The 9335-nt window shown below is 37.2% G+C and overlaps 1 protein-coding gene across 1 annotated transcript; it reads right to left on the bottom strand.

The window, feature by feature from the left end:
* Positions 1–1250: 1250 nt before the first annotated feature.
* Positions 1251–6850, bottom strand: LOC121949696 (hyaluronidase PH-20-like). Its single transcript, XM_042495426.1, has 4 exons — positions 6765–6850; positions 3847–4771; positions 3499–3588; positions 1251–1861 (listed from the first exon to the last, which is right to left on the bottom strand). Exons 2-4 carry the CDS (start codon positions 4762–4764, stop codon positions 1532–1534), a joined length of 1338 nt encoding a protein of 445 aa, XP_042351360.1. The 5' UTR covers positions 4765–4771; positions 6765–6850; the 3' UTR covers positions 1251–1531.
* Between the last annotated feature and the right edge of the window lie 2485 nt (positions 6851–9335).

Below are 9335 nucleotides of genomic sequence, written 5' to 3' on the forward strand. Positions count from 1 at the left end.
AAATTAGTAGATCTCAAAAACTACTTTAAAAAAGGCATGGAAAAATGTCTTAAGGAAAAAGCTAAAGGAGAACACATCATTATTAGAATTACTTTATTACTAAAAAACTTTTTTCCTGTAAAATAAACATGACATTTAGGTAATTGTTTGTGCTTTTTACATTTTTTGATAATTTTGGTTCATTTCTTTTGTTGCTCACTGCTTTCTTCACGTTTTTGAAAGAAAATGAGTTTGTTGAGGTTTCAAAGGGTAAATGTGAAGCAAAAAAAAAAACCCACAATCAAAATCAAAAACAGTGTAATTTTTTGAATGTCGGAGTATTTCCTAAAATCGGACATTACGAGCCTGAAGCTGTTGTCTTCCCTCAGCAGCGTCAATTTATCTCCAGTGTTGAGTTTGAGGTGTGTGGGACACTTAAGTTCAAATGTGTTGAACTTTGACCCCGAGGTGCAATGAATTTTGGCCCCATTTGCACCTGGAGTCGACAAGCTTCTGTTTCTGGAAAAAAGCATTTTGTATTAAACCTGGCGTTAAAATGCGTTCTCGTTATCTCAGTTATGCACACACCAAAATCAAGCTTGCAAAAATATCATAATTTATTATTTCTACTGCAGTCATAAGTATCAAATATTCATTAATTTTCAAAATTTTAACCCTATAAATGCCATGTTGTTGTCATGATGCCACTATGATTTTAGATTAAAAATTGTTCATACTTCATGCTATACAGATTTGTTTATTTATTTATTTTTGTTTCTATCACGTCACTTTTTCTAAATCCAGAGGACTGTCCCGAGTGATTGAAGCAATATAATTTCTCGGACTTAATCAGTTTGTCATTAAAAACAACAAAACTGTGGGGAAAAAAAGTAGGATCAAATTAAAAGATTTATTAATCCTTAGAAACCTGGATTGACATCAGGTTTTTTTGCTGCGTTCAGATGCATTTCACACGCATTTAAGTCTTTGAGCCCTGAGCGATTCGGTGTGATTTATTTTGAAAACATGGAAAAAAGGTAAGAAACTTGTCAAAAAATGTCCTGTAAATTGCAAGAAATTAGTAAATCAGTAGGAAAAAAGCTAGGGGAAAATTTCCATTTAATTGTATTTATAATTATCGTAATTATGAATTCACAATTTAAAATTTAAAAAATTTACTTATTCTTTCGCTTTTTTCAGTTTTTTCCTTTTTTAACTTTTCTTTTATTTCTGCTAATTTTTGGGTAATTTTCTTGTACTTTTAAAACTAAATTTGTGCTTTTTTATGGGGTCATTTCTTCTGAAGTTGCTTGTTGACTTCCTTCCATGTTTTTGAAAAAATCGGGCCATTTTGCTCAGTTTCTGAGGATAAAGGTCCCTTTTGCTTTTAAATTAAAAAAAATAGTTTTGTGCCGAATGTTGATATTTGCAAAATGTGTAGTTTTTCCACATCAGAAATATTATAAAATAAACACAGATGCTTATGTGATGCAGATGACAACATCTTTCATGGCATTAAAGGCAGTGATGCAATCTGTGGATCAGCAAAAAATTAAACCCAGATGAGTTTGATTTTGGTCGGTTGAGACAGTTTGGGCGAACAGCTCTGCCCCGCGTAGCACTGGCAGGTGAAGTTTTCGGCCCAGGCCTTCAGGTCGGCGGCGGAGGGAACACCGATGGCCACGTACTTCCTGTCGGCCCGCAGGATGCTGAAGTAGGCGGGGTTCAGGTGCAGGTAGTGGGCGGAGTTGTAGTTCTTCCTGACGCAGCGGCCTCTCTGTTGGCACAAAACCTCGCTGCAGAGCATGGCGGCCGCCGTCACGTTGGCGATGTACGGGTCGAATGTGGACGTCAGGTACTCGGACAAAGACTGACAGGCCGCCTAAAGGGAGGGGGCGGGGTTTATAGGTGAGACTCAGGTGTTTTATAAGATCAAAGGAAGAAGGAAACAAAGTATTTTACTACCGATCAATTTTCATTTTCTGATACTTTATACTTCAGCTTCACATTTCAGATTTAAATACTGTGCTTTTTACTGCTTTACATCTGTTTAATGGCTTTAGTTACTTTTTTCAGATTCAGATTAATAAAAAAAAAATAAACAAGAAAATATGACATTATTAAACAGACCCAATATTAAAAAAAAAAGTTGGGACAATAAAAACAGAATGCATGAAACTAAAAACTCTTTTTAACCTATATCTAATTAGTCATTAACAAGATATTTAATATTCAAACTAGAATTAGCAACAATTAATTTTTAAAATCACAGAATTTCTCTAGTTATTTGCGATTAATTGCTTTTTTAAAATCATGTTTTCAATTAAATTATTTTGCATTTCAAAGTAGTTTTAAAGTCCATATTGACAAGGTGAAGCAACTATTACCAGATTGTCTTAATTAGGAATCAAATAGCAGCAGAAAACTGCTCTCTTACATTTCTGATTAGGACAGAAAGAAATTATGGGCTTTTGTTTTGTTTGTTTTTTTTAAAGAGAATTTATCTGCAGAAAAAAGTAATCAATTTTGTCACATATTTAAATGGCACATTTATATTAAAATTAAGTGTTAATTGTTGAATTATGTCAACTGTGTTTCTAAATTTAAATTGAAGCCTATAGCATAAATTCAGTTATATTAACGAACAAAAACAGCTTACATCAACACCAAATAACAATAAATTAAGATAACACACATAAAGAGCAGAAAAGTAAAATGAGTTATTTCACATCTGTCAGTGGAGATAAAAACCTGCAGCGTCACGGCTGCCACTTCCTCCTGAAACAGGAAACCAAGGCAGAATAATTATTTGCTGATTAAAGCCTCGTCCTCTATCTTCCCTTTTTCAGACCTGCAAAGACTACCACCCATACAGTGTACGAGTACGAGTTTACGGCCTGCGGGCCAAATCTGGACCCTGAAAAGGTGCTGGGTGGCCCCACAACTATCTTCCTATTCACTATGAAAATCCAACTGGCACCTTATATATACGAAAAGCATTCAAAAAGAGCTTGTTTATCCAAAAAAGTGGGAGGATCCCCTGCACCCCCTGTCAGAGATCCTTGCTAAGCCCCTAATGTCCTAACATTTAAAAAAAAAAAAAACTTTCCAAAATCCAACGAAAAACTTAAAATCCTAGAAACATCATAAAATCCAAGAAATGTAGTAAATCTGAGAAACTTGCTAAGAACTTAAAAAAAACCTTCCAAGAATCCTAGAAATGTTCTAAAATCAAAAAAATTCGAAGGTCCGAAAATCATGGAAAGGTCCCAAATCCTGAAAACGTGTGTAAAATCCTAAAATCCCAGAAATGTCCTACAATCTGAGGAATGTCCAAAAATCCTAGAAAGGCCATAAATCCGTCAGCAAGATTGTAATTCTCAGCTTTTTTCTCCTTAATCTCAGCAGGTTACACACAGTGTCATGATGCATGTTGACGAAGAAGAATGATTACAAATACTTTTTTTTTAAATTTGCATATATTGCCTGGAAGAAGACCAGTCCAACCAGTGTGTTTACCTTGTTGTTGTAGTCTTTGCTTCCTCCCCACATCACGACCCCTGAAGCTCCCAGAGCCGCAGACTCTCCCACAGTGCTCACCAGGTCCGTCTGCAGGAGGACGAGACACACAAAAGACCCGATCAGTACTGGCAGCTTTGCGTTTTTCCCCGTATTTCTGAGAGAAATCACCCCAGGATTAAAGGTTTAAATACCTGTGAAAAGCTTCTATTCAAAAATATCTTGGCAGCTATAGGAGAAGTTGGCTTCTCAAAAGTTTTCAGTTCCTGAGTAAAATGATTAATAGCACAGAAGTTTCACAGAAGTGGGGTTAGGTTAGTAAAGTACAGTAGGGTTTTAAGTATTCACCTTGCTCTGGAACTTCTCGGTCTGGTCTCGGTATAGTGGCCTGGAGTAGACGTAGATCGGCATTGTGTAAGGGCGTTTCGGCAGCGTGGCCACCCTCAAGGCCTCCTGGACTCGGTTGCGGACGAACAGCGAGGCTTTCGGGGAGTTTCTCAGGTTCAGGTGGAGATAGATGGAGGGGAAGAGGGCGGTGCTGCGCTCCCACAGCCACAGCATCTGGTCGTTTTGCTTCTTGGTCTTCGTGGAGCACTTCCCGGTGTAGTTGGGCTTCTCCCAGCCGTAGTTGTGGCAGTCGGGGAACAGGTAGAAACCCCAGCGGCGGCTCGGACGCTCGCCAATGCCGAGGCTGATGGTCTTCTCCATAAAGCGCCGCCCGGCTAGCTGAAACTGGCTTTTGGCCAGTTCGGAAATTTCCCTCGATGACAAAAATGGGGCCATCTGCAGGGCACGAGCGATGGACAGCTTCTTGTAAATACGTTTTGATCCCCAGTTCTGGTCCCACAGGGGGCGCCAGGACTCCCAGTCGATGACCGCCAGCCCCGGAGAGGAATCCTGGGAGATGTAGTGATCGATTTGACCCCGGGCCTTGGCCAGATGCTCCGTCAGGTTGCCGTTCTGGGGGACTCCGCCTCTATAGCGCTTGCGCTTGGCGCTATCGACTTTAGGGTAGAGGCCGAGGCGGTCCTCGTAGAAGATGGTTAGGAACTGACCGGGTGCTGCGGCGGGCGTGGTCACCGCCTGGAAGGCTGCGGTGTCCAGAGGGATGCGTAGTTGGCGACAGTGCTCGGTGGGGGCGTTCCATATGACCACAAAGGGGTGGTCGTGAATGAGCGGCGGCTCGGTGGGAGGCAGTGCTGGGATGGTGGTGATAGATCCGATGATACAGAGGGCGACAAAGGACAAGAAGGACGAGGCCTTCATGACGGCTCTGGACAGATAGAGGAAAGACAAATAAGCTTCAGTCTGACACTCTTTCCACTCTGCATCCCACAGAGCCCCTGAAATAACTTTGCGTGCACAAGTTGGTTTTGGGGAATCATTAGCTTCTAAGGATAGTTTTGAGGAGTCGTTAGTGTCGAAACAGTAAAATAGAGCCTGACCAATATTATCGGCCAATATGAGTCTTTTACTGATACATCAAAGTATATCGGCATCAGATATGTGGCGATAAGAAAACATTTTTACAGACCATATAATGCAGAAAACGATGCTTGGGTGGTTTAGAAATAGTCAGCAATTGACTAATACAATACTGATGTGTATTTATCTATTTATTTTATTGTATTTGTTATTTATTTAAATGGTCAGCAAAGACCAAACAGTACAGACGTGTATTTAATTTTTATATTCTCTATTTGAATGGTCAGCAAAGACTAATGCCGAACACATACAGTATTGATATTTATTTTAATTTTATTTATTATTTATTTCTGTTTGTGTTCAGTGTTAAATAAGTAAATCGTTGTTTAAAAGTTACAAAATCAGTGTACAATCTGCATAGAAATGAGATTTTTTCATTCCAGCTCAAAAATTCACTATATCAGTTTCCATATCGGTAATCAGCAATTTTTTTATTATAAAATCGGTATCGGTGTCAGTCTCAAAAATCCCATACCGGTCGGGGTCTGGTGTGAAATACATGTTGCGTGAAGTGTCGTTATGTGATCGAGAAGTTGTAGTTATATCCACATCAAGGCTATGAAAAAACAGCATAGGAAAAAGGTGACGCCTGCACACATTTTTCCCGCCACACAAATTTATTCAAGACAACGTTTCGATCCTGCTTCAGGCCAAAATGATTGAAAAGATGAAACCAAACTTATATTCAAAATTCATCTTTATGAAGAAATACTTTATATTAAAACCAGTGACATTAAAAACTGTATTAATTAAAGGAGAACTGAAGTAAACTCAAATACATAAAAAAGACGCCTAAAAAAACAGATCAAATTCCAATGAAGGAAAAAAGTCAATCCCAGTCAGTCCCAATAAATGAATAAAAATCACCCAAAACACATCTGTGATATTAACAACCCTTTTATATAAATAAATACATATTCACTTGTACTTGTCAAGAAAACCATTCACAAAAAGAGCCCTCACAAAAAAAAATTATCATTTAATTTAAAGAAAATGTTAATCATATGCTCTTTAGGGCTCTTTAAACCCCTTAAATCAAAAATCTACTTAACCATTTAAAACATAAGCATATTGGTTTGACTGTTGTCTTAAACATGGATAGAAAGCAATGAGCAACTTAACTAAACATGACACAAAATTCAGCAGGAAAATAGTAAACAAACCAAAATTTCTTAAAAAAAAAAAACCTGAAATCTGAATGACCTGAAAATATGCAAAAGAGAAAAGAAAATGACACAAAAAAAATCCTAAAAAAGATGTATACATTTGTTTCTAAGACATCATTTTAAATATATGGTTAAAATATAGTTTTCTGGATATTTTCCCCTTAAATTTTTGAATTTTCCTTTTTTTTTCTTGTCACCTTACACCATTTGCTGGACTTTTTTTTGCCAAGTTGCTCATTACCTTTTTCCTTGTGCTTTTACAAGAAATTAAACTTTGCTTTGGTTTCAAGGGTTAAATAGTTTAAGACACTATGAAACTGATGTTGATCTAGATTTCAAGGGGTTTATAATGACAAAAGTTTCTGTAGCCAAGGATTTCTTGGATATAAACTAAACATAGATTTGACATTGTGCAGCATCTTATTTTTTGAAATAAGTTACCTACTGCAACAAAATTTGCAGAAACTCCAGAAACAAACTGTTGAGATAATTGAGTCCACATATTATATATTTAATATTCTCCTTTATCGTCATAAATACAGTAATTGAAACACATATTTCAAATCATATTATTACAATTATTCACATTTTTTACAAAATGTCACCAGTTCCTACCTGCTGCTCTCTGCTGAGGGAGTGTCGACTGTTTCTAAATTTCTCCACGTCGCAGCTTTTTTACTGTTTCATGTGTTGGAGGAAACTGTTTCTTCACTCTGACTGATGGTTATCTGACCCATGTCCTGATGTCCTGACCTGGACGTATATTTTTTTAACTTGCAATTTTATCATGGTTGCATCTACATTTGACAAAGATAAATATTCATATACAGCACATATGAAACAGTCAAGGATCACAATTAAACAATTTTACAATAAAATAAGTCTTTATTGATCCCCAAAAGAGAAATTATGGCGTTGCAGCAGCTAGAAAAAAAGTTTGTTACACTAGTTTTCAGCTACTTCAGTGGCACCACTGAATTCCTAAAATTCCACTTTTTGTTTTGATGTGACACTATGTAACGATGTAACGATGTAACACCTTTTTTGGAATATATGTATATTTATTTAATTTTCTAATTTTATCGTGGTCTCATTTATGTTTACATTTGACAAAGATAAATATTAACAACCAGAAATCGGTAAAGTATCACAGTTAAACTTTAACATTTTTAAAAAGATAAAATGGGTATCCATTATAGAGTGGTGAAGGAAAGACGAATTACATCGTGTTCGTACGTATTAAACGTCACAACTACAAACACTGTAAAAACACATTAAAACACGATCGAAAAACATTATAAACAGATAAATCTACAAGTTGGAGTGCGACTCTGTAAAGCTGTAAAGGCGGACAAGTGGGTTTAATGAGTTTTTGTGATGACGTCTAACGTCCCCGATAAACACTGTGGTCCCATTTAGCCGCTGGTTAGCAACTGCCTTTTTTAAGACGAGTAAAACCTTAAAAGGTCAGAATTTGGGTTTAAGCGGCCGTATTTTATGTTGCAGAACAAAACGCCTCAATGAGTTTAGCCTGTGTTAACCACAGCTCTTATTTCAGGCATTTTACCAAAAAAACATTCGAAAAACCCAGAGACTTTAAGACGAGGGAGCCAGAAGTGCTAACAGGCTAACGGACTTCCGCGTTTTAGGACTCAATACTTGTATCCCCGAGAGAAAAATTTGTGCCGTAGCTTGAAGATTGAAATAAGGACAGATAAAAATGAAAAAAATAAAAATAGAATTTCACTGAGAACATCACTCAGCTGAAACCCAGTCATCTCGCATTTCAAAAATATCGCTAAGTTTTGCGCAAATCTGTAATGGAAACCCTCCTAATGACTCAAGATCGCTGTGTTGCTCACTTTTGTTTTGGGGCCGCTGCAGTTTTTATGAACTGAATTTAGAAAATGTTTTAGAAGCAAAATCAAATAAATATTTAATTTGTCCAAGAAATATTTAAGTGAAGACTTCCTTTAACTGAATCACATTTGAAATGATTAAAATCATTATTGGATTATTTGAGCAGCTCCGTTTTTGGATCCATTTTAAAACACTTTGAGAACAAATTATGTGATGAGTGGCTCTGCTGTGGACTCGTATCTGTATTTGACTCGTTTTTCTCAGATGTAACACTCGCAGGTTTTCAAACGTGTGGTATTTTTCATGTGTCATTGTTTGTGAGAGAGGCCGAGAGTATGATCTCTCTGTGACCACCTCTTCCTCTTTTCAGTCCTCAGTATTTAGACAGAAACCAGCTGGTTTGATGATTTGGGTTTTTTTGGCTTTCTTGCAAAGATCTGAGTGACTTTAAGGTTTAAGAGACTTCTTTAAGCATTTTTTTTTTATCTATCCCTTGCTCTGGATTTATTTCACAAACAAGACTAAAAGTTTGCAGCCTAGCAGCTTTGTGAGGCTTTATCGCTCATTATACACGTTGCACAAAGTGAAAGCAGTTTTTCTGACGATCCACCAACAGCTGAAGTCTTCTCTTTAAATGCATGAAAAAACCTGCAGAAACACAGATGTACTGAAGAAAAGTCTTTATTCGCAGTGCATTTACATTCAGGTAACATTGCATGTGTTGCATAGTCCTTGTTGCATATTTGGTTTACAATCTTCAAAGAAAATTAAAAAAAAACACACTAAGTGCTGGTGGCAGTTACTGCAGCATGATGAGAGAAGTGAAACTCTTCAGTCCTGAACTTCAGCTGAAGGCTGGTTTGAGATGAAAGTACTGATTCACTTTACAGCGGGATCAGTGTGACAGAGACCTGTCACAGATGCTACATGTTTGACGTTAAAAAAACAGAAAGTTACAGAAACTCAACCTCTGTTTGACGTCTTTGGGGTGACCTGATTCTGAACCAGGTCTCAGGTCCACCTCTGCTCTGGATTTGGTTTGACTTCAGGTCTCTAGTCTGTGATTAATTTGGATTCAGAAAGTTTTCCAGTTTCAGTCAGTTAAAAAAAATAAAGGCTGAGCTCTTTGTGTGCAGCTGCTACAGAAAAAATACTGTTGTTTGACAATATTTTAACTTGAGTGGTAAAAAAAGCTCATCAGAAGTCAACAATGCAACATTTATCCTTTCTCTACGAAACGACTTGTTCTGATCTGACACTCACAGAGTCTACCCAAAACTATTTCAGGTCATCCATAAGACTGTTTTCTGCTCTGTCGCTTCTACG

The sequence above is a fragment of the Plectropomus leopardus genome, chromosome 11 (genome assembly GCF_008729295.1).
Source record: "Plectropomus leopardus isolate mb chromosome 11, YSFRI_Pleo_2.0, whole genome shotgun sequence".
NCBI lineage: Eukaryota > Metazoa > Chordata > Actinopteri > Perciformes > Serranidae > Plectropomus > Plectropomus leopardus.

Coding starts and splice junctions, on each gene's coding strand:
- LOC121949696 (XM_042495426.1), bottom strand. CDS start 4,764: ATGAAGGCCTCGTCCTTCTTGTCCTTTGTCGCCCTCTGTATCATCGGA. Junction 3,589..3,846: donor CCGAGAAGTTCCAGAGCAAG/GTGAATACTTAA, acceptor GTCCTCCTGCAG/ACGGACCTGGTGAGCACTGT. Junction 1,862..3,498: donor GCAAAGACTACAACAACAAG/GTAAACACACTG, acceptor CCCTCCCTTTAG/GCGGCCTGTCAGTCTTTGTC.